At 35.8% G+C, this 26,115-nt stretch overlaps 1 protein-coding gene across 34 annotated transcripts; it reads right to left on the reverse strand.

Moving 5' to 3' along the window:
- Positions 1-7,544: 7,544 nt before the first annotated feature.
- Positions 7,545-24,273, reverse strand: LOC143854131 (beta-cubebene synthase-like). Of its 34 annotated transcripts, none has more exons than XR_013237412.1 (9): positions 23,993-24,268; positions 22,556-22,817; positions 21,190-21,464; positions 20,929-20,991; positions 20,180-20,201; positions 18,275-18,380; positions 18,022-18,071; positions 17,818-17,867; positions 7,545-8,476 (listed from the first exon to the last, which is right to left on the reverse strand). XR_013237412.1 is itself a non-coding variant. In XM_077363934.1 (9 exons), the coding sequence occupies exons 4-8, from the start codon at positions 21,210-21,212 to the stop codon at positions 18,031-18,033; spliced, it is 255 nt and encodes an 84-aa protein (XP_077220049.1). In that variant the 5' UTR covers positions 21,213-21,217; positions 21,351-21,464; positions 22,556-22,817; positions 23,993-24,262; the 3' UTR covers positions 17,627-17,867; positions 18,022-18,030. The 34 variants fall into 34 exon arrangements, 6 of the variants coding, with proteins under 6 accessions (XP_077220051.1, XP_077220052.1, XP_077220049.1 ...); XR_013237414.1 differs by lacking the exon at positions 7,545-8,476 and adding an exon at positions 9,518-14,966; XR_013237413.1 differs by lacking the exon at positions 7,545-8,476 and adding an exon at positions 9,518-14,992.
- Positions 24,274-26,115: the final 1,842 nt, after the last annotated feature.

Consider the following 26,115-nt stretch of genomic DNA (forward strand, 5'->3'; position numbering starts at 1 on the left):
GTTCACAACTAACGAACGAGTAGGTTTGGGCACAGGTAAGGGTGCGGCATAATGGTTTAGGTTTGACGAAGCATTGTTAAGTTAAACAGGCATGGGGATGGCTATGGTGAGGGTGATGGCTTAATGGGGCATGGAGATGGGAGTTATGAATTTGGGCTACGGGAATTTTGGCTGACGAGCATAGGATATGTGTACGTGGCTGAATGATAATGGGATAGAATAAAGTTGGGGTTCAGTTGGGTACAAAGCATGGACATGTTGTTGGTTTTATGGAGAATAGATATAGGCACATGGGCCAATGCGTGAGGGCTAGGGTAGTGGCCGATTGATAATGGAGTAGGTTCTACAGAAGTTTGGAGAGGGCTTCGGATTGTAAAAATAAAATAAAAGAAGATAAATTGAGAGATATGAGAGATGCATCCTATGATTATGAAATTTTAATTAATATGATTCTAACATAAAAGAAGATGAGAGATGAACATGAATGTGGGTGCATGAATAAGATGACCATGAAATCTAGCTCCTACATGAATTCTAATTTAATATGAATCTTAAACTTAAATAATAGCAAATAAACCAACCTCTCCCGTTGTTTGATGTCGATCCTCTCTCCTTTGCCTCTTAAAAAGTGATGGAGATTTTGGGTATCCTTTGAATAGGACAAGATTTGAAGGCGGGGATATGGAGGATTTCTCTAGTAGTTCTCTTTGAGTCTTATTCAATTCCCCTGAGAAAGAAGAGAGCATGGGTATTTATAGGTGAGGGATGAGCCAGGTTGCCATCTTTAGGGCATAGAGGTGTAGGGTGGAGATTAAGGGATTAAAATTGGAAGGAAAACAGACGGCTGAGATCGAATTATTATAGAATATTCCTTCCCCTTTTTAGCAGCTTCTCATTTGGACATGGCCATATTAAAAATGGCAAGCATTTATGCGGCCAGGATCGGGCACTGAAGATTCAGAATCGATTCAAAGTCCAGGATGATGCCACTTGTCCTTGGAATCTTTGTGACTTTGGAAACAAATTTAAAGACAAGGAAGATGTCCAAATTGGTTGCCTTTGTAGAGAATGGCAACGATTTGGATGGCTGCGATCAACTGTAATCTCCATGTGATCGAAAGAATGGGCGAGATGGGGTCTCTAAATATCCTGAAATCTTTGCAAAGATATGGACTAAGATTGGGTGGTTGAGATCAATTGCAATTTTTAGGGGATCAAAAGAATGGATGAGATGATGCCTCCAAATTCCCTAGAATCTTTGTGAAAGATTTTCCAAATATTTTGAATGTGAAAATCGAAAAAAATGCGGTTTTCAGGAGATTTTGAAGTCCGATTTCGATAATTCTTTCGTCGTTGGAATCGTTGATTTTCTCTCTTTATTTTAAGCCCAATATTGTCATACAAACACTGATTTTGAAATTTTTGACCAGTGAGGGCCCCCGATCTCCGCCTGTAGATCGTTTTTCCAAAGATCGAGCAAATCGTCAATCTAAACGAACCAACCGATTCGATCAACTTTGGGTCAACGGTTAAAACCATTAAGCCATGAAATTGACAATGATTGAGACATCAAAAAGTTCTATTATCAATGATTTAATGGGATGATTTCGACGGATCTTGCTTATCCCGCCTTGATCAGTGACTTTTTACTAGTTTTTTGCTTAGTTATGTAACTCAATGTTTAATCCGGATTTGAGATTAACCTTGATTGATATTATTTTGACTAAATGATCACAAATCCTTGGTAAAGAAAGACACCCAAGTCAAGATCTGCCCTCGATCTGAAGTTTTACGGAAATCGGTGCTCGGAATGGAATCAGGGCCCGGGTTGTGAAGTAACCCAAGCTTATTTTGTCCCGATTGATGATCCGTAAAGTCAGATCGAGATATCAATACCCTAAAACATATAAATTCATGATAGATGGACTCTTATATCGATTTAACACTCTAAAGTCACCAGTCAGGGTATTTTTCCAACTTTTCGGATCAAATCATCTTACCAGGCTCTTTATCATTTGGGTTTCCAGGGAATGTGATGATGCATATTTTACAAGTGAAATTCTACGGATCAGTATAGTAGGCTATTGTTGGTTAAAGTGTAGCAAAATGAGGGTGTCTACACAATCACACCTACTAATGCAAATTAGAGAAGAAGATAAAAGAAGAACCTTGGACGTTTCTCCATTTTCTGTATTATTTCATAAAATCAATAAAAGTCCCTCTTACAATACATCTTTCCCCCCTTTAAACTAACAACTATGAGGGGAAATAAGAAAGGAAGAAATTCAATCATGATAGTTCAAAGTAGGAAATAATAAAATAAGTCATTCACGTGTGCCTGAATTTGGGTGTGAATTTACATGAATCATGTGAATATGTGTGAATTGGCATGGTGGAACGTGAATTTAGACTTTGTTGCTAATTCGAGATCTCCTTTGGGCACAAATGTGGAAATCTGTGGTGTGCGATTGGATCTTCTTGACATAGATCTGGAATCCCTTAGCAAGTGATTGGGAAAGCAATCCCACGTGTGAGTATGAGTGGTAAACAGATGCACAATCCGTAGCTCTCGTGAGTTAGAAATGGACATATAATCTATGGATATAATGAATTGACAATGGACATGCATTCTACGGCTCTTTAATTCGTGCTCTACACTCTGTGTTGCATCACAATACTATAAATGTTAACCCTCCAATGTGTGGAGGTTTAAATGCCATGATGTCCATTTTAAACCTCCACATATTAGATAGTTGGGATCATCTTACGGAAAGTTTTTTGGGGGATGTTCTGTAAATGTGCTCAGCATTTGAATTGTTTAGATCACTCATTAATGTGATCTCCAATTGTTTTTTTAACTTGAAGATACGTCCATGCAAAGCATATGGGAGGATACCGAAAACAAAAGATCTATTTCTTCACATTAAATACGAAGACTAGGTATTTGAGCTTTCTTCTTTTGTTCTTTCATCTCAAAGATTTTTTTGAATGGTAAAAGGAAATATACTTCATCTCAAATTTTGTACTCCAATAGATGACTCTGCGTCCACTTTGAATTCTCTGTTAGGTTTCCCATAACCGTTGTAGCCTCATCTTGCCATTTATAAAATGCGGGTCTATGCAATATTTAATGCTCTTGACTGATATGCCAAAGTAAATGGTTGATGTTAGCAAAATTTAAGGAGATAACCGGCATGGATTTGATCTCTCTTTAAATCCCTCTATCATGGGAGGAAGGAATATGGTTATATATACAGGGGTTTGGTTCCCATTTCTAAATGGGAGAATAGAAGCTATAAAACACTCATTGTTCTGACGGCAAAAAGAACACTCATTGTTCTTGCCCATGTAGTTGGCACCATTACTTTAAGAATCGTTTGACAAACACTCAAGAAGGAGAGGTGCAACTCAGACCGGCCGGCTTGGGACGGGCTATAGCTTACCCGAGCCCAACCCTTATCTCAAGGAATTGTGATGCGGGTTCTTTCGTAATTTTCTTTCAGCAATGATAAATTCGCACCCCTTTCAGGATAATTCACACCCCTTATGTGGCAGACTTCAACGCTTTTCAAAGTCAATTCAAGTTAAAGGGGTGCGAATATCCAACAGGAGGTGCGAATTTATCGTCCCCCTTTTCTTTGAGATAAAAGTATTTTTTGTCCACGAGATAGTGATATTTTAGTCATTTTCTATGAGGTGGGATAATTAGGTCATTTCCCATGGGATAGAGGAATTTTGGTCATTTTCACTAAGATACGGTGCTTTAGACTTTAGTAATTCTTAACATTTTTTTTTTTCATTTTTCATGATAAGGTAGATTTGTGGTAAAATAGAGCGGCCAAAGACATTTTAAATTTACTTTATAAAACTTACAGTCAAATGAACACTGGAAAATAAATACGCTTCGTTTTAAGCGTTATTTTATTGTGCACATTGGAACGGGGGGGGGGGGGCATCAAAATACGAGAATTGCCGACGGAGAACATACTTTTGAAAATTTGTTAAAAAGGGTTGATAACCCCCTTTTGAGAGTTTGATAACCCCATTTAGAGGGTTGATAACCCCTTTTAGAGACTTGATAACTCCATTTCGTCCCTCTCTAACAATTTTTCAAAAGTGTGTCCCCTGTTAGCAATTCTCGTATTTTGATGTCTCCCATTGGCAATTTTTCCTTATTTTACTGTGCACATTGGAGCAAAAATTAGTACACAAAAACAGGCGGACTTAATTATGTAATCATTTACCCTGAAGAATAGGGATTGTATAGAAATTTAAGATAAACGGGTCAATATCTCACATTATAATGTGTAATAGCTGAATGCCACAACCATTGGTACCAATTTACAATAGGCAGGAGGTCCTAAGTTTGAATTCTTGCAGTTGGTTTTTTCACTTTTCATGCTCAACCTGTTTTTTTATATGCAATGTGGATCATAAAAAGGAAAGTCATTCTTTACGGCCCTGTTTCTTTCGATGTAAAATGTGTGTAGAACAAATTTTACTCCCATTTTAAGTGTAAATTTTGTTTTACGCCTCTATTACGTTGCTGCTCAGAAAAGACCGAGAGCCTCACTCTTATGTCAAACTATGCGCATTGTTGGATAGCTTTCCTCAAACTTTAATATTTAATCAAACTATACGAAGGAGTACTAGATCGTGTAACGACCAATTACTCCAAAAGCTCGAGCTTAAGCTGTTGGAGAAGGGGTTGTTTATTCTTCTATACTATGACACTCCCCCTCATGTCTTTGGGTTGACCATTGTATGTGGATTTTTGACATCAAGGAGATTTGAACGCCTGACGTTTGCTCTGATATCATGTGAAATGACCAGTTTCTCCAAAAGTTCACGCTTAAGGTGTTGGAGAAGGCGTTATTTATTCTTTTATACTTTAACATAGATAAAGAAATGTGAAAGCATGTCCAAGAATAGTTTACTTATTTTATTTTAAAATAACTTAAGTTATAGACGAGAGTAGTTGTGTAACACAAGAAAACAGCATGCGCTTCACATGTTAAATCACAGTTCACTTGTTCTATTTTAAAGTGCATGAACGGATAGCACTTGTGTAGCACAAGAAAACTACCTGGGAAACATAATTCATACAAAAATTATGTGCTTCTATGACTTCGATGAGGTAGAAGTACAGTTGATGAGTATGGAGAGCTTAAATTTATGAGTTCGGCCCTGTTCGCTTGGGATTGTGTCAACTGATTGTGAGCCCCAAACGTATTACTGTGCTCAAAAAATACGTTTAATTTTGTGCCCAATAATAGGTTTGAGGCTCACAATCGGTTTTCACAGTCTGAAACGAACAGGGTAAATAACATAAACTCTAACAACTTAAGCTTTTGAAGTACGTTATTGGTTGTTTCAAATGGTATCAGAGCTATTGCCTCATGGTAAGTCCTAGGTTCTGAACCCAACAACTCCTTGATGTTAAAAATCAACATTTGCAGCCAACTGAAAAGAGGGGCCACATGTGCCACATGTACAGCGAATCCAAAAAAGAGGGGTCACACGTAATGGAAAGTGTTGAGGTATAAATGATTAATAACACCAACAATTTAAGATATGTTCTTAATGATCAACCTTTGGTCACCATATAGTATACGTGTGATCGATCCAAGAACAGTGATTGGGTGGCATGAGGTGACAACCTTACCCATTCCAGTGATTGGGTGGCATGAGGTGACAACCTTACCCATTCCAGAGACTATTATCATATCAGGGCTACTGATCTCTTGAGATGATTTCCTTTTGATAGTTTTAGAAATTTCCTATTTTTTCGGTTTAGAATATAGGGAAACTTACATTTACACAACTTACATTTACACCCCGTCTAGTTTCTGACACATCCACTTCTACCCCTATAGTTTAAAACGTGACAACTACACGCCCTGTAGTTTCAATTTGTATAAGGTAGACCCCCTCAGTTGACGGTTCGTCCACAGATTGAAGGGTTACGATGATCCGATGGAGCTGATTTTTTGGGCACACCCTATCTATGTCAGGGCCCATCAAATGAACGCTTTGGATCATCCAAATAATGTGGGTCCATACCCGAATCCAAACACTACCAAAAGCACACTGGGCCCACATTGTTTGGATGATCCAAAGCGTTCATTTGATGGGCCCTGACATAGATAGGGTGTGCCCAAAAAATCAGCTCCATCGGATCATCCTAACTCTTCAATCTGTGGACGAACCCTCAACTGAGGGGGCCTACCTTATGCAAATTAAAACGACAGGGGTGTAGTTGTCAAGTTTTAAACTATAGGGGTAGAAGTGGATGTGTCAGAAACTAGAGGGGGTGTAAATGTAATTTTCCCTAGAATATATGATCACTTGTAATGTGGGCGGTCCTTGACTTTCGCTTCAATGATCCACCGGGGGATTTGCTAGGCAATTTCAAGGAAATCCATTTCACGGCTCACCTGAATTTTTCAGGAGAGAACAGCCACACAGGCCCACTTTTTAGCAGATTTTGTCTTATTCATTTCATTCATCTGATGAGGTGCCTATTCTCTCTTGCAAAAGTGAGCCCGAAATGGCTTTCCACGAAATTGCCTACCAAATTCGTTGTAAGAATATATTGGTTATTGAAGGCCTTTAGTCCTTTACCAATGAGGGGCAAGAAGTCGTAGCTTGTAGCATTCGAGGGTGGGACCTCTTAAATTGTTCCATATAAACTTCACACTAGTACTATTTCATCTTCAATTGCTGCATCGGACATGTCAAAGGAGTATTTACTTGAAGTGATCCTTTCGAGGTCCATCCCCATTGTACTTTGGGAAGTCCTAGAATTGGTATTTTGGAGGGAGCCTAACTTCTGTGAATAGACAAACTGTTTAAATAAATGTCTCTCATTCTTTCGTTTTCTAACTTATCACTTTAACCTCTTCTTTTCTTTTTTCAACTGATTGAATTCCCCGGCACAAGGGGCTTACCCAAAGTTGGATCGTAAAGATTAACCTTAATTAGGTACCACATATTATACATGTGTTGTTGGGACCATTGATTTCGTAGAACCCTAATAGGCTCATAGTGTTGGTTTGGGCACTAGACCTATATCGGAGATGGGCCGCATGGTCTAGGCTTGTTTGCCATCAATTCCCCTTGGGACCAAATCGGAGCCTAGCCACGTAGTCCTAGGCTTGGGTTTGGGTTCTAATGGACCCAGATCGGAGGTTGGCCGCGTGGTCCTAGGCCCGTGTGCCCCCAACACCGCAATGGTGCTACTCAATAAAGGTATAATAGTTGCACCTTTCCCATCACCAATTGGTTTTGGGATGGTTGGTAGCACTACGATCCTACATGTCACTTCTTTTGGAAAGCTTTTAAAGATTTCTTATCCAATCATGGTTCAAGGATAATCTAATTATAGTGGGACCATATTCAAGGACCTAGATTTAGACTTGTCGTTGCAAACTTTTTCCAATGGATTAAAAAAAATGTGCTTTTATGACATAGAAATAGAACCTAGACTAAAAATATAAGGTAATTAGTAACTACAAACAATGATTTTCGATGGAGAAGACGCAAGTCACAGTAAGGGCTATAGAAAAAACCGACGTAAAAAATGCGAATCCAGGGTTACATGCTAAATTTCAGAAATAAAAAATAAAACTGGCTAAGATTTCATTTAGTTTCTCACGTTCTCTCTTAGCTCTGTTCTTTTCATCGGCCATCTAGTGTCAACTGTCAAATTTGTATTCCAAGGCAGCCGACGAAAACATCATCATCTAGTCACCAGTACGGAGATTTTGCCATTAATTCTTGATAACAACAATAACAATGAATTCTGTTTGAGGTCTCTTGGTACCACCCTTTCCTGTCACAAATTCGGACGGAGACTACTTCTCCTTGAGTTTTAATGTTTTAGAGGATGTCAAACTCAACTCTACTCTTCTGATCTCTCCTGGTCAGTTCTGTAATATGAAAGCTCAAAATTAGGAACTAGTGTCATAGTTAAGGACACAGGGAATTTGACGAGCAGTGGCGGAAGCTTTTAGTAGTGTGGCAATAGGGTGTAGATAGAGGAAGGGAAAAAAAGGCGACTGAGGGTTGTTGAAAAGGTTGCCAATGGAAACTTAAGGCGTGTTTGGTTGAGAAAAAAAAATGGAAAAAATGTGGGCTTTCGCTGGGATTTAAAATGCCATGGTACGTTTAGTTGTTTTTTTTTTTTTTTTTGCTTTTTGGCAATTTGACCACCTGGGATGTCGAGAGCTGGTCTGCTTACGTGGCTATCGAAAGAGAACCGAATGGCAAACCATGAAATCGAAGAAATTTTGTTGGAATCTTCAGGGAATGGAATTTTGAAACGACAAAAAAGACAAAAGGGCGTCATTTCCATCCAAAAATTCCAGACATTGACAGGCAAAACAACAGACTTTAATATGCCAACTTATCTTCTCTTTGACTCCCATTCCACCCAACGCCTTTCTGACTTCTTCCAAACTACCGCCCCAACGGCCTACAAACATCCAAACAGAGGGAGGTATTTAGGGAGGTACTTTAAGATGAAAGGGTATATGGAAATTGGTTCAATAAGTTGTTTGTTGGGTGTGTGAAACAACCAATTACTCCAAAAGCTTAAGCCTGTTGGAGCTGGTGCTATTTAATCTTTTTATACTTTAATTAACACCCCCCCCCCACACGTTTGGGCCCTTTTTTTAGGGTTGGCCTACACGTGGCACATGTGGATTTATAAGATCAAGGAGTTTTAAGACTCCCCCTCGCATGTGCCATGTGTAGGTTAACCCTAAAAAGAGGGCCACACGTGATGAGGAGTGTTAAAACTCCTTGATATTAAAAATCCACAAGTAATTAATGGCCAACCCAAAAGAAGGGCCACATGTGCCACGTGTAGGGCAAGTTCAGTTCAAACCTCCTTGAGTTTTGAAGTATAAATGATTAAATAACACCAACTCCAATGGCTTAAGCTTTTGGAGTAATTTGTTGTTTTCACATGGTATCAGATCTACAAGTTCTGGGTTCAAAACTCACAACTTGTAGCTCTGATACCATGTGAAGCAACCAGTTACTCCAAAATGCCATTGGAGATGGCGTTTTTTAATCTTTTATACTTTAAAACTCCCCCTCCACTTGGTACATGTGACCCGTCTTTTGGGTTGGCCATGGACTTTTAATGTCAAGGAGTGTTGAACCCAGGACCTTTTGCTCTGATACCAGGTGAAACAACCAATTACTCAGTTGTTCCGCACAACGGAGTAGTCTTGGGCCGAGTCTTCATTGGAACACGAGGTGGCTTTGCTGCTACAGGTTTCCGCAGGCCCATTGCGCATGTCATCTTGCCATTGGAGCTCGATTTAGACCCAATAGTAAAAATACCCATATCTCATGAAAAATAACTAAAATAAAAATATCTCATGAAACGACCTAGGAAGGGGACTTTGCTCTAGCTCAATGATCAAGGCTTTGTTCTGCAACCACGAGGTCCATCGGAAGTTCAATCTCAGCTGACCTCCCCAAAAATATGACCCAAGTACTCATATCACACAGAAAACAACCAATTTGTTCCTATCTTATTGAAAGTGACAAAAATTCTAGTACTGCATTCACTAGTACTCCTCTCGAACACATTCGTTAGCTAGTTTTGGTCCCCCACATTGGCACACAACTTGACCTCGCTTGGCAATCCCCTCGTGGGTTGCTACGTAGAATCAACATAGAGCACCTTGTTCATGTTGGTCGGATTTGGTGATAACGGAGATTTAAGATCAAAGAAGTGATGCTTCAGGGCGCATAATGGCTTTCCTTAAGACAAATTTCACCCCCACCAGTAGTGTGCAACAGGGATCCTCGAACTGCCTCCAAAATACAATGAAGCCTTGTAGGGATATCCTACAAATGTTTGACAATGTTTCGCACAAGCGGAATCAAACCCAAAACGCCCTTTAAGAATTACAAGCCTTAGAGGAATTCACTAAAACTGTTTCTGCAGTAAAACAGTATTTAGTGCACCGTTTTATATAAAACTCAATCTTTAAAGACAAGAGAGTAAACAAGAACGTAGGAGAATTTCATGATAAAAGTCCAGTAAATTAACTAACTCTTAAAGACAGATTTCGGCTCTTGTTATAGAACCACATATGTCTTTTCAATGTGAAAAACATCCCTTCAAAGTACCTCTTCAAAGTACCTTTAGATTGGTTGTATAATGGCCTTTAGATCGCACCTCTTCGCGATATAACTAATATGGATCATCCATAAAGTGTCCTTTTAGTTTAAAATCCTCCATGACTGTTGGGAAGCAAAAGGACACTAAAAGATTCAAATTTGGAAGTGAAAAGTTGTGTCCACTTTTGCCCCAACGGATAGATTTTTGCGTGACTGCGGTCGACCGGGCTACCCGCGGTCGCCTGCCGCTATGCTTCTGGACTTTTTATTTTTTACGATTCAAAGAACCGCGGTCGACCGGGCTACCGCGATCGACCGGCCATACCTTTCTGGAAATCGATTGACTTTCCAGTAACCAATTTGCGGTCGCCCGGGATACCCCAGTCGACCGGCCCTGTCTGATAATTATTTTTGTAATTAAAATACAATTTGTAAAAGCACTTTAATTTTCCAACACCATTTTGAAAATTCTCTAACAATCCCCCACCATTTTCAAAATCAAAGAAAATTTTCTCATCAGGCTTGAAAACCTTATGCATAAATGAAGGTATCTCTCGATTTAAACTTTCACTTAGTGAGAATACATCAAAGTTAGCCAGAATTGCATAGTAGACGTATCTTTGAACTAGCTATTCTATTCGGCTAACCGGACATATCTCACACATAAGTTTTCATCTCATTAGGCAGTTTCTAAGAGCCGACACATGTATTAGCCTTGTGTCTATATCTTGGTTTCATGAGCGCTCTAAAGACTAGCCAAGTCTCATAGGAAGGGGCACTACTTCTACACTCACATGGCTAGACTTATTAAGAGTGCCCCTGTAACTAAAACACTCCAACATCATGTTATAAGTCTATTAAGAGCCCAATTGCTCAGCTTTACCCTTTAAACATTATAGGTACCAAGCACTTTACCTTGGGATGACAATAAAATATATTATAATGCTTGCAACCACTCCATATGATGTACTTGGACTCATTGAACTCAAGACTTGATGTTTATTCAAGTGTCGAGTTGAGGTTCCATCATTGGTGATTATAGGTTAATGGCGTTAACCTCATCCCTTAATGGCGTTTAAACACCATCCATCTCGCGAGATCTTTCAATCAGATTTTGGTCTAAACTTTCATAATAAATTGTTATCACACACCACCTGTGAGTAACTGCCTTGCATAACCACCCTAAGTCATATATCCTGACTTACCACTTGGTTATAGGCCTTCAACAGTGCAAGAACCCACTACTGAAATTTTAAACAACATTAGCTTATTTCAAACTGAAATTCTCTTAGCCAATTTGCCTCATCATCCTAAAAGCCCAATGCATTGAATTCTGGCGCCATAGAATCAATTATGCATCCTTGCTTTTAGAGGCTCGGTAGATATACCCCCATCATGAGTGCATATCATTCACTCATTTACGTGTTCTCAGTCATCTAACTGGCATTTATATCCTTCTATCATTACAGGATACCAACTATAGACATTTCTATAGTTCAAACTTATTTTTAGTTATTTGAAAATTCATACATGTTAATGTACTTGACCCGAACTTCTAGTAAACATACAAGTTTACATACTGTTTTTGTTTTACCAGGTCTAACAACTATCAAAGCATACAAAAACTATCAATAACATAGTTTTACTAGACTGAAAATAATTCTTTTGCTTTCCAATTTTGGGTTTGAACCAAAATTACATACCTTTGTGTACATTCAAATGATTGAACCTTTGGGTATTTTTTATATTGAGACATAACATGACTGTTATTCTTTCTCATAATTTAAATACCCAACAAAACATTTAAACACCAATCATTTAATAAATGACAAAACTCTTTGGTATTTGAATACCTAAGTTTATGTCAGATTTTGATCACAAATTACTTATGACATCTATAATACTAATGCCAATCATCAAAATCACATGTTATCCAAATACGATAACAAATTTAGCATTTTCAGATTTGCTATATGCATACTTATTGCATTATGTATCCTCAAATCATTTTATATTACAACCTTATCAAATATTTCTTATTCTATTTGGATACTTAAGCAAGACATAAAATGACTTTCATATCTTATTTCCATACTAGAAATAACTAAAAACTTGAAGTCATGCAATATATATTTATATATATTTTTTGCCAACAAGATTACTACCAAGACACAATCTCTATCATCCATTTAATACTCATGAATCTTAGAGATTAAGAATATGGTTTTTAATCTTAGCATACAAAGCCTAATTTTCAAAACAATTTATCCTAGCTTTCTTTATAAATCTTTTGCAACCATCTTGCTTCAGATTATTTTATTAACCACTATCTCTTGATCTTTGGTCTTATCCTTTTAAAGATCCACTTATAGCAAAAGAACTTCTACAACTGAGTCTACTTCATTATTATCTCCATTCTACAATAGAATCTAAATATATAAATTCATCTTTATAACCTTGAGGATTAGACTATACTCTTAGATTTATCATGATGGAAGTTTAAGATTATTTAGTTTTTCCTACTAAATAAACTATGAAACAAGATCATATTATCTTTTATTTATCTTTTTCTTATTCTTATTCATTGGGTATCACCTCTTTAGACTGTTGTAATGATTCTAGTATGGATTAAATCTTACAACTTTTGGACATAGGAGAATTTAATCTCAAAAAATTACAACCCTAGGATCAATAACTTTTGACCTCACATAGAGCATCAAGTTATACTTCTTAAGGATGTAAACTTCCATATCTAGGAATATGCACTTAAAACCCTTCCTTCCTAATTTCTTCTTGTATTTGGAAATTTGAAATTAACCTTCTTATAATTTCTTCCTTTGAGATCACCTAAGAAATTTTCTTTTTACTTTCTTCTAGATCTTATAAGGATACACAAGATGAGTTTAGAGATTGGTAAAATTTACCCAATAACTAGGATTCCTGTTAATATCCTATTCATTAGTTTTGCTTTATTACTTCACACAAGTCAAAACTTATTTCACATATTTCAACAAAATCAAGAAAGAGGTAATTTTCTTATTCCTTATATTATACCTGAGATACTCAATCTTAGTTTCATCTTGATTTTCTAAAATCTTATGTCAAAAGTTTTACCTTTCTCAAAAACTTATCTTTATAATACAGAAAATATACACATACCAAAACTTAGGTAACTTATCATGACTTTCCATATGTTTTATTAAAGACCATCATATGCATATCACCATGTATAGATTAAATATTCATTTTGAAAATAATTTATACTTTAGATAGTATAAAAGCATGCATTTTCTAATGATAACCATGTTTCATTCTATGATATTACTTGAAATTTTCAAACAATATTAAGATTAAACATGTAGCATATCATTCTTAATCATGAAATTAACATTTTCATACTAACAATTATGTGAGTAATTTAACTACTTATATGACATCAATATTATATAACCAATTATTTTCAAACTATCTTTGAAAGATATCACTTGTTTTATTTAAAACAAATTTATTCTCACTTGTTTTATTTAAAAAAAAAAACAAGTTTATTCCCCACTTATCACAAGTGCTAGTAAAGATTAAAATATCTTTAGTTTCTATCAAGCAACTTTATCGGAAATACTAAGGAATTTTCTTAGAATAATTTATTCCAAATATTCCTTATCTTTTGACTTTACTAGTGATGATTGCCCATTGAACAAAATGCTTACATTCACAATTTGGCCACTAAGTCAAAGTAGGCCATTGTCTTTTTATAGACACTACTTGTCACACCCAAGTCAATACAATAAACATTTTTATCTTCAAGGATATAACCTCGAATGTTATGGCTTCTAAGTTCCTTTGTCATCTTGTGCAGCTAACTTCTTCAAAGAAGTATGCACTAACCTAGGCCAACTTTAGCCACAAGGAAAACCAAACTATACATGTTCTTATCAAGAACATTTTCATGTTTGTTTCTTTCCTGATTTCCAACCAAGGAATAAAAGATTATATAATTAACTATATCATGAATATTATTCACTTTTATCAATTATTATGTCCTAATGACATTTCAAATTGAAAGTGAATATTCTCACATGTCATAGATATATCTTCACAGAAATTCCCTTTTACAAGAATCTTTATTCTAAATAAATAAGAAAATGTTATTTATGCTCTTTCTTACTTATTCACCAATTAACCGTGTAGAAGATGGTAAGAGTTTATACTCTACTTTCTCTAATTATTGACTTTCAAGTCAATTTTCTTAAGAGATTCAACCATCTTAGAGGTAAGAGTTTTTAAACTCTACTTTTCTCTAAATATTGACATAAAGTCAATTTTCAAATAGAATTAAACCTCCTTGAACACAGACTATTGTGATAGTCATTCTAATATGGTGGATTTCATTCTTTTAAGGGAAATATGAAGATATCACAAAGCATATAGAATTAAACATAATTCCTTATGCTTAACTTGATCAAATCAAATATAATTTATAAACCGAAAGGCGTACCTTATGAAATCAACTTCAATGAAAGTGATTCATACCATTGTATCCAATTTGTCTTCTTGAAAGCATGCCTTGAACATCTCCATGAAAATTTGTTTTAAGATTATTGGTGGGATTTGGTGATGACGGAGATTTAAGATCAAAGAAGTGATGCTTCAAGGCGCGTAATGGCTTTCCTTAAGACAAATTTCGCCCCCACCAGTAGTATGCATCAGGGATCCCCGAATTGCCTCCAAGATACAATGAAGCCTTGTAGAGATATCCTCCAAATATTTGACGACGCTTAGCACAAGCGGAATCAAACCCAAAACGCCCTTTAAGAATTACAAGCCTGAGAGAAATTCACTAAAACTGTTTCTGCAGTAAAACAGTATTTAATGCACTGTTTTATATAAAACTCAATCTTTAAAGACAAGAGAGTAAACACGTAGGGGAATTTCATGATAAAAGTCCAGTAAATTAACTAACTCTTAAAAGACAGATTTTCTGTTCTTTTTATAGAGCCACAGATGTCTCTTCAATGTACCTCTTCAATGTACCTTTAGCATCCCTTCAAAGTACCTTTAGATTGGTTGTATAATGGCCTTTAGATCGCACATCTTCACTATATAACTAATCTAGATCATCCATAAAGTGTCTCTTGAGTTTAAAATCCTCAATGACTGTTGAGAAGCAAAAGGACACTAAAAGATTAAAATTTGGAAGTGAAAGTTGTGTCCACTTTTGCCCCAACGGATAGATTTTCGCACGGCTGCGGTCGACCGGGCTACCCGCTGTCGCCCGCCGCTATGCTTCTGGACTTTTTATTTTTTACGATCCAAAGAACCGCGGTTGATTGGGGTACCGCGGTTGACCGGCCATACCTTTCTGGAAATCGATTAACTTTCCAGTAACCAATCTGCGGTCGCCCGGGCTACCGCGGTCGACCGGCCATACCTTTCTGTAAATCGATTAACTTTTCAGTAACCAATCTGCGATCGCCCAGGCTACCGCGGTCGACCGGCCATACCTTTCTGGAAATCGATTAACTTTTCAGTAACCAATCTGCGGACGCCCGGGATACCCCGGTCGACCGGCCCTATCTGATAATTGTTTTTCTAATTAAAATATAATTTGTAAAAACACTTTAATTTTCCAACACCATTTTGAAAATTCTCTAACAGTTCGAACGTATGGAAGTCATATTTAAATGTCGTTTTTTCAAGTGGTAGGTTGATAATGATGGGGACACTACTTGAGTGTATACCGTGGAGATAAAGTGGAACGGCAATTCTAAAGAAATGGGTGAAAAATTGCAACCCCACATTTTTATCATTTCACCCCTCTTTTAAGCAAAGCAACACATCCACCTAGATTGATATCTGCCCCTTCTATTTCACTCTTCCTAATTTTCTCCATTTATTTTAAAATATCTAGTTTTACGCAAAAAACAATCCTTCCGTAATTTTATACGCACACCCCTTTAAAAAAGGTCTTGGGTTGTCTAAATATGTAGAGGTTTTGCACCATCGCTGATCATTGCCGTCATCATCCTAAATCTGGAGTTGTAGCTTTCATCTATATATTTCTCTTTCTCTCATTCTTTTCAATATTTTCCAAATCATAATTTCTTAACTTTTTGTCCATTTTAATTGAGGTATCTTAGACTCTTGGCTAAGATAACAAGCCAAAAATGAGAAAGAAAAGAAAAAAACAACCGCTAATCAAAATTCAATTTATTTTGGGAAATGATTTCAGCACTACATTGTTTTTTATAAGATGCGCAAAAGCATCTTGTAGTTTAGTATTTAGAGGGCTTGTAAGAGCCTTTTGAGAACTGTAATATTCTTCTAACAGCCCTTCAAATATAACACGACAAGATGTGTCACCCATCTTATAAAAGCTGCAGACAAGATGTGTCACCCATCTTATAAAAACATTGCAGCGTTGATGTCATTTCCCTTTATTTTTCCCTTCTTTTTAGCAACTTCTTACCATCCATCTCCCACCCTCGCCGGTCTCCTCCCTCACCATTTAATAAACGAATATATCAGGGAAAAATCTCTATGGTTGCCAAACATGGCCTATAAGTGGAAAAAAAAACCCTCATTATTTAATAGGCTTGTCCTTGCTTGTCACGCGACTTGAAGATGGATTTTTCTGGAAAGTGTATCGACCCAATCTAACAGAGCATATATATATATATATATATACTAGTAAAAAACCCCGTGCGATGCACGGGCCGACAAAGAACTGTACGGACCACGTCATAGGTTGATCCAAACCGTCCATGTGATGGAACACAACATATATAGGTTGTGCCCCAAAAATAATTTCCATAGGCTGATCCTAGCCGTCCAATCTATAGAGGTTTCCATAATTCCTCTTAAATCGGATGGTTAAGATCACCCTATAGATTTTTTATTAAAAAACCATAAAGGAGGGGGGTAAGATTGAAATTATGTGGCTTTAATGGGTGCATTTGTTAAAAAGCATAAAGGAGGGGGTATGATTGAAAATATGTGAGTTGAATGGGTGCATTTGTTAAAAAAAGTCAAAAAAGTGATGTGTAATTCTCATAGAATTTTCCAAAAATTCAAAAAATTCTCTTCTTTTCTCTTCTCCTATATATATACGGGGCAAGGAAGAAAAATGTTTAAATAAAAATACATTGAACCTTTCTTTAAGAAGAAGAAGAAAAATCAAACTAAAATTTAGTTCAACCTAAGAGGAAATGATAGATTCTAAAGAGAAATGGATCCCAACGGAAGAAAATAATCATCAAGGATTGTGGTTAAGATACATTGAAGAAATTACACTATGTTTGATTTAAAATAGTAGTAACCTGTCATATAGAAATATTTATGCAGAAATTAAAATATACAGTACAAAAGATTTATTGTCCATAGATGTTTACTTTATATTAGTTTTTTTTTTAACTATATACATTAGTTTATATTAAAATTTATAATAAAAAAACTAAAATGAATTAAATATTATTATAAATATAAATTTTATTATAATATAAACTCTTATAAATTTTATAATAAGACTTTGTTGGAGTTGAATCAATTCATGAAAATATAATGTATGTAAACGCAACTTTCAAGACCTAATTTACAACGAAAATACATTCTATGAGATGAAATAAAAAACAATTCATGAAAATATCCTTCCAGGTATTGATGGGAGGGAGAGCTTACACTTCCACATTAAAGCATTATCAAAGGCCAAGTTCTTCTTTTGTGGTTGTCTGCAAAAAAAAAAAAAAAACAATGGATACAATGTTGAAGTGACTTGAAAAATTGCACATATCAATATAGTTTGTAATATTTTGATCTAGAATCATTCCCATTCAGTTTTTCTGCGCTATCATTGAATATTTTCTACTGATTTGAATCACTTACACTTCCACATTAAAGCAGTATCAAAGGCCAAGTTCTTATTTTGTGGTTGTCTGCAAAAAAAAAAAAAAAAAAAAAAAAAACAATGGATACAATGTTCAAGTGACTTGAAAAATTGCCCATATCAATATAGTTTGTAGTATTTTGATCTAGAATCATTCCCATTCAGTTTTTCTGCGCTATCATTGAATATTTTCTACTGATTTGAATCACTGAAGCTTTTCTTCATTAGGAAATTCCAAAACCTAACAAATACCTGTGAACCATATTTTGATCTTGAAGATGCTATTTTCTCTTTGGAAGTAAAATTCATGAACCTTATCTGTAACGAAAGTAGCTAACCTGCTATGAACGTATGTTACCTGGATGCACAATTAGGAACTTCATAAGTAAAAATAAATAAATAAATGAAAGTAACAAAAATTTGATGATCTTCCCATTGTTCATCAACTACTGTTACTAAAAAACTATTATATTAGTAATATAAACATATAAATGTAGGTGGATTTAAACAGTATTGAAACTAAAATATAAAGTAACATGAAGTAAATTTCAGTAAAAATTGAGAAAAATATTTATTGTAGATTTATAATCAACTTTGTTAAAAAATAACAAATTTAGAAATTAATCTTATAGTTACTTGCTGATTTTTAGGAATTTTAAAAGGTACGAAATCCAATGAAACAGATAAATTTAAAATTTAATTAAGGTGCTATTTTTTAGGTATTCAAAAAGGTTGATTAATGAGAATTGGTCGTCAAATAGAAAACTTAATGGGCTCAGTAGATTTCGTAAATCCCTATACTTTAATGTATGAGATAACTAAAAAAATGAAACTCTTATATTGGATTTACATCCATCAGTTCAACAAAACAGGGACAACACTTGAAATTTAACATAATTATTTATTTTCTTCCAACATAAATTGGCATAAATCTGGAGGCAATTTGACAAAAGTAGGATAAATCCTTTGAACAAAGATCTATATTTCAGAACATAAACATCATAAACACAATTTCTTTTAAAAAAAGAATAAAAAGAATGCACAAAAAATGAATGGAAAAAAAAAAAGCAGTCTAGAATTTCTTGCGTCATCTCATTCTAGTAAGTGACGGTGCTTATATGGCAAAATCAAAAGAATGCTAAAATATTAACAAATACCCTAATGTTTGCAATGAACCATTCGCACAATTTCAAGAGAGAGATTTGTAAAGTAAACAAAATAACGAACTGAAAGGCGTATCAGAAAACAGAATACACTCAATGCTTAGCTGCCAACCCCTCGTGAAAATATATAATATTTTACGAATATTATAGAAAAAATGATTCAAAAAAGTATGCTTCTATTTTTTTAATTTTTTTTTATGTCCCTTGACGTATTGGAAGACGATCCAATGAAGAGAGTTGAAGGAGAATATGCCTGATAAAGAAGCGGTTCATGGTATTTGTAGGAGAAAATAGAAGTCTTCTCTACAACGGTGGTGCAAGGAAAACGGCAATTGAGATACCAAGAGAGGATTTTATGAGATTTAGATGCTAAATTAAAGGAATAGATAAAGTTTTTTGGGATTTAACTACTAAATTAATGAAAATACGTTTAAAAAGGAGAGGAAAAACGATAATTGAGATACCGAGAAAGGATTTTATGAGAATCCAAATATGACAATTTTTTGTACATGGGATTATTGAGAGAGTTTTACGTTTGTGGAGGAGGGGTGCCACGTGGCGCAACCACGTTTTCCAGGATTCCGTATAAGTTTCTAGCAGTAAACCCGTGCGATGCACGGGGTGACGGAAAAAAAGCGGCATAAAAGGGTGTGTTGAAACTGTTTTAATCAAATTTGTTAAATTTTTTTTTTAAAAAAGTTACAGATTTGCACCTTGGAAATGCAAAATGCTGCAAGTGGCTAAGAACATTGAGGAAAAAAAAACAGAAAAGAGGAAAATAAGAGACATAATTTTTAGAGTCCTAACTCCTAAGTGACCCTAAATAATGTTGGTTAAAAATGAGGTAAACAGTGGCAACTATAAATGTCATTTTCTTACAATACCATCAAGAATGAAATAGAAACAACTATACAGCATGCAGAAAAGCACCAAAGCAATATGATATATGTCAAAGCAGGGGAAGACGAATAGAATAAAGATTTATCTAGTTTACCTGGTCGAGTGACCAAAGTCCCCTGCGTTTTGAAGAGGGAAACATGTTCTTAATGATGAAATCAAATAAACATATTAATTTCTCTCCAAAATAATTTGCATATTTTATTAAATGGAAATAAATTTTAGAGGTATCCTAAGTGGCATTAAGATATGTTGGTTAAATAAGAGGAATTAAATAGTGGCAGCTATAAATGACATGTATTTATCATTCAAAAAAATCTTATTTAAATATTAGATTAAATGCAAATAATTTTTAGAGGTATCCAAAGTGGGTTTAAAATATGTTGGTTAAAAATTGAGTAGGTAAATAGTAGCATTAAATATGTCAAAACAAGGGAAGAAGAGAGAAAAAAATTATCTTGTTTACCCTGCTCGAGTGACCAAAGTCCTAATGTTCTTTTCCCTATTTTGCAACAACTTCTCACCCTCTCCCCCCTCTCTCAACAATCGGTAAGCTAATATTCCATGAAAAAAATTCATGGTTACCAAACATGGTCTTGGCAAACCTCTCTTCGTTTTCCTTCTATCGATAGACCATAACATGTAATTTATCAAGCAGGAAGAAATATACAAAGGAAAAAAAAATTCCATGGGAAAAAAATTCATGGTTACCAAACGTAGCCTCAGTCCTCAGCAAATCTTTGTCTTCTTTTTTTATTTTTTTTATTTCCATAAGAGTAATTGCTTAAGCAGGAAGGAAGATAGAAAAGCAAAATAAAGGAGACAATAGATGTGCTTTTTTTTTACCTGTAGTTGACGAAAAATTCAGTTAGGAGTAAATGCGTTGCCCTTCGAAGAAAACCCTGAGCTCTGCATTTCATCAAACGATGGAGGGAAGAGTTAAAAAAAACATATTAGAAGTAATTGTTTCACGTTTCCTTATTCCCTTTATCTCTGTTTATAAATTAAAGAGTTTCCTCTAAATACCCAAAATTCACAACAAAAATATCGAAAACAAAATTGTAATCAATAAATGAAATGCAGGAAAGCAATTCTCATTCTTTATACAGTCTCAATCTGAGCTCTATCATCTAAACTGCATAAATAAAAACATCCAAACAAAGAAAGACCTATCGATTAGAATGGAGTCAGAAAAAAAATAGCATAACATATATAGAGAGCATGGATTAAAAAGAAGTATAAAATTAGAAAGCAAGAAGCATACAAACCCTTTTTCTCTCTTTCTACAGAATCGTGAGGAAGACGAAGATATCTGTAGGTGGGACGTGTATATCTCATACGTGTATATCTCTTCTGCTGATATCTGTAGTAGGTGGGAATACCTGTAGTAGGTGGGAAAAAGGAAGATAAATATCTGTAGCATCTGTAATAGACCATTTTACCCTTGACTGTAGAGATATATAGATGAGATGAACTATAATATTAAAGGGCCATATGGTAAATAAATTAAACATGGACGTGTAAATCTCACAGCATTTTGGAAAAATTCAAAAAATTCTCTAATTTCTCTTCTGCTATATAGTATACTAGTAAAAAACCCGTGCGATGCACGGGCCGACAAAGAACTGTACGGACCACGTCATAGGTTGATCCAAACCGTCAATGTGATGGAACACAACATAAATAGGTTGTGCCCCAAAAATCATTTCCATAGGCCGATCCTAGCCCTCCAATCTATAGATGTTTCCATAATTCCTCTTATCTTAAATCGGATGGTCAAGATCACCCTATAGTTTTTTAATTAAAAAACCATAAAGGAGGGGGGTAAGATCGAAATTATACGGCTTTAATGGGTGCCTTTGTTAAAAGCATAAAGGAGGGGGTACGATTGAAATTATATGATTTAATGGGTGCCTTTGTTAAAAGCATAAAGGGGGGGGGGGGGGGTAGGATTGAAATTATATGAGTTGAATGGGTGCATTTGTTCAAAAAAGTCAAAATATGTGACGTGTAATTCTCATGTGATTTTCAAAAAAATGGAAAAAACTCTCCTCTTTTCATCCCATCTTATTGTATTATATATATATATATATATATATATATATTAATGATAACATGGCTCAATTAGAGTCCAATAAATTTTGGTCCAATAAATGTAAAATCAATTCTCAAAATCTCGAGTCCAATAATCAGTTTTGACTGAAAACCAATTCTCAATCCATCTCAATATGATCAAATTTTTTAGGGTTCTGATAGGAAAATCTCTATCATTTTACACGTACGGGTGCCCACGTTAGTGAAACCCAATTTTTTAAATGGAAATGCGTGGTTCTAGCTGTACATACAGTTGAGCTATGTTGTCATCGGTGAATTAAAATCCAGCAATGTCATGTTATAAAGAATGTGAATGACAAAACTAGTGAAAGTAGCACAAGTTGTGGCAATGAAAAATAGAAACAAAAAAAGGATTTACCAGAAGAAACATTAAACCCATGCTGTCTTAGTAGTTGAAATCGGAGAGCAACAACATATAGATCATCGTCAGTAGCATATGTATGGGATTCGTATAGTTGATGTAGTGCCTCGTTAATCTCCATTTCAAAATGATATGCCACTCCAAGACGTTGAAGCACATCGATCAAATCTATTTCTTGTTGTGACCCCTTGGCACTGCTTAGCATTCTCTTCACTTCTTCCTTCAACTCTTCAATCCGCTTAGTCCATCCATCTAATTTCTGCATGGTACCATTCAGAAACAAATGTACATTAGCTACTATTACAACGAAACGCTGTAATTCAACATAAATAAACGCTATAATTCAAAATAAATGAGCTATCGCTCTCTCTCTCTCTCTCTCTCTCTCTCTCTCTCTCCTGTAGTTCTCTATTGAATACATAAATCCACAATTTTGTTTTCTTCTAAATTTTATACAATCGTCTTTTTTCTCTGTTTTTAATCCTAACTACATAAATAGATATATATGTAGTTAGGATTATTCACAATCCTAAATTTTATACAATCGTCCTTTTTCTCTATTTTTAATCCACAATTTTTTATCCTAACTACATAAATCCACAATTTTGTTTTCATCAAATAAATAAACGCTATAATATCAATGTTTAAAAACCTAGATGCGGGTCAACATGCAGCCAAGAAAAATCCTTGTTGACTCCGCACAGACGTGGCCAAAAACGCAGTTGACGAGGTCATAACTCAAGAGAGTGAAAGGAGTTTTTATTAACTCTATAGGGCAAAATGCAGAACGTGGCCAAGGGGAAAGAGAGTTGACCCAGGGGAGTCCTCGATGACCCGGGGAAGTTTTAGATGCTTCAGATGACCTAAAAATAAACTGTTGAAGAGAGCATCCCCTAACATCATGAGTGAGATCCCACATCGGAAAGGGAGGAAAAGTTGTTGGGCTATATATGTGGATCTCCCCTCTCCCACTGTAGACGCGTTTTTAGCATCTCTAAGGGGCAGGCCCCGCGGAGTGAGTTGGGCACGGTTAGTAATGCTGGAAAACAAAATCAGGGAGGGTGGAAGACTCAGAACCGGACAATATTTACACAGTCAGGTTGGGGCGTGACATAATGTTATCAGATCGGGACCTCCAAGCCAGTACGGTGTGCCAGCGAAGACATTGGGCTTCAATGGGGTGGATTGTGAGATCTCACATCGGAAATGGAGGAAAAGTTGTAGGGCTATATATGTGGATCTCCCCTGTAGACGCATTTTCAGCATCTCCAAGGGGTGGGTGCCCTGCGGAGTGGGTCGGTCACGGTTAGTACTGTTGGAAAACAAAACCGGGGAGGGTGGAAGAGCATGAGATACACAATAACCATCGTAATGAAAGGTGATAATTGAATTTCTGTCTACCATTTGATCATGCGTAGGTGAGGAAGTGATTACCCCAAACGCTTGGGTGATACACTTCTGATTTAGGATTGAGTTGTGGCTTCTCATCTTCCTGTGGATTGAAGTAAGAACCAAATAAGAGGTTGCAGGTACGAGATCCATAGGAATGGAAAGGGTGGGAAAGGAAGACAAGGGTGGTATTGTATTTTGTGATGGAGGAGTCACTTGAATCGTTATTTAATTATAGGCATCAAAAGGAGGCCTGCTATATTTAAACATAAAAATGGTAGAGAAATAAGATAATGACATTCAATATACACATGAACTAACAAATAAGGGAAGAATGTGAGAGGGTGAGAAAGAGTAACGTGACCGGCATATAAATGTTTTCTACATGTTTTAGTGCCTTAGATTTATTTTTTTAAAGTATTCCACCCACATTTTCCCCGTACAACTGCTTAGACATACAACCGCGCGAGTAAGTACAAATCAAATATAAATATTGAAAAACGTGTTTGTCAAGTGCATGGAAGAAAAACGTGTTTGTCATCTGTACCATTCATTTTTGTGGTCCACAGTATACATAGGCAGTAGGTGAAAAAATGCTGTACCATTCATTTTTGTGGTCCACAGTATACATAAGCAGTAGGTGAAAAAATGTGGATCATATGATTATCTAACCCTCTAAGCCAAAGACGTGTGCTTACATATGTATAAATGCTGATAAATTAACCCCCTTCTAGTATAAATTCACCCCCTCCCTTCGATCTTTACTGCTGGCTATGAAGCCACAACCGGTCCACGATTGTACAACCCCCTGGCCTCTTACTCTCTCCAACTTGAACACTTGGCGGGGCCAACAATTGATTTGTTTAAATCTTTGGGCAAGGTAGGCCCTTTGATGGACTGTGTACCACCCACACCATGGGATGATCCAAACCGTCCATTTGATGGGCTGCAATGTAAATAGGTTGTGCCCCAAAAAAATCATTTCCCTAGCATGATACAAGCCCTTGATCTATAGAGAAACTGCAAAATATGGAAACCACTATAGATCGGTGAATTGTGATCATCCTCTTGAAATGATTCTTGGGGCACAACCAATTTACATTGTGGCCCATCAAATGGACGTTTTGGATCATCCTATGGTGTGGGACGTACAGCCCATTTTGAAAACACATGACTATACGGGCTAACACAATATAAAAACTCTATTGTCACAAACATAGCTAGCAAAATGATGTTTTAAACTGCATTTTTTCATAAAAACATGTTTTATTGGTTTACCATTTCTTACTCAGTTTAAAACTTTTACTGTCTGGTTTTTTAGGAAAACACTACAAACACGTTGAAAATGTATTTTGTTGTGTTTCCATTTTGTTTACCAACTTTTTTTTTTTTTTTTTTTTGAACCAATACCACATTAAAATCAAACCTTTACCATCCTTTTTTTTTGGCCGAATCATCTTTTTGCTATTTACTCTCTCTCTCTCTCTCTTTCTCTCTCTCTCTCTCTCTCTCTGAACACGAAACCTTAGTGGGGCCCAACAATGAATGGTTTAGATCTTTGAAGAAGTTTGACGCCATAAACATGTATTTCTACTAAAAAAATCACTTGGGCTTACTTTGTTCGAAGATCCAAACCATTCATTTGTTCCAACCCAATGTCAATAGGCCATATCCCAAAAAACATCTCCCTAGGATGATCCTAAAACTTCAATCCAAGGAGATACATACATACGTATGGTGTCGTCGTATTAGATTGGAGGGCCATGATCATCGAGATGAGTTTTGGGGCACATGCTATTTACATTGAAGCACAACAAATGAATGGTTTGGAACTTCGAACAAAGTGGCTCAATGAATTTTCTAAAAAAATAGCGAGGTGGGCCCAGTGTATACTGCGTCTGTTTGTAGGTGAGCATATATTTCAAAAAATACAATGAAGCCTACCTTGTTCGAAGATCAAAAACATTGTTTTAGTGCCTTAATGTTTCTAGAATGTACCTCAAAAATCAGCTCGATCATGATCCTAACCCTTTTAATATTTACATAAACAACACCATATAGAAAAATCTATACATCGAAGAGCTTGGATCATCCAAAGGAGATGATTTTCATGGTACGATGCATTTAATTTGGGGCCTACCAACTAAATGGTTTAGATCTTTTGTACA

This window comes from Tasmannia lanceolata, unplaced genomic scaffold, assembly GCF_043159265.1.
Source record: "Tasmannia lanceolata isolate RefF3 unplaced genomic scaffold, GAP_Taslan_0.1 ptg000020l, whole genome shotgun sequence".
NCBI lineage: Eukaryota > Viridiplantae > Streptophyta > Magnoliopsida > Canellales > Winteraceae > Tasmannia > Tasmannia lanceolata.

Bases quoted from the DNA above. Each gene is read 5' to 3' on its own strand.
- LOC143854131 (XM_077363931.1), bottom strand. From the start codon at position 24,100: ATGGATCTCGTACCTGCAACCTCTTATTTGGTTCTTACTTCAATCCAC. The intron at 22,818-23,959 runs GTAGACAGAAAT...GGTACCATGCAG, and splicing joins CACCTACGCATGATCAAATG to AAATTAGATGGATGGACTAA. The intron at 21,465-22,555 runs GTAAATCCTTTT...CACCTACTACAG, and splicing joins TGGGTTTAATGTTTCTTCTG to GTATTCCCACCTACTACAGA.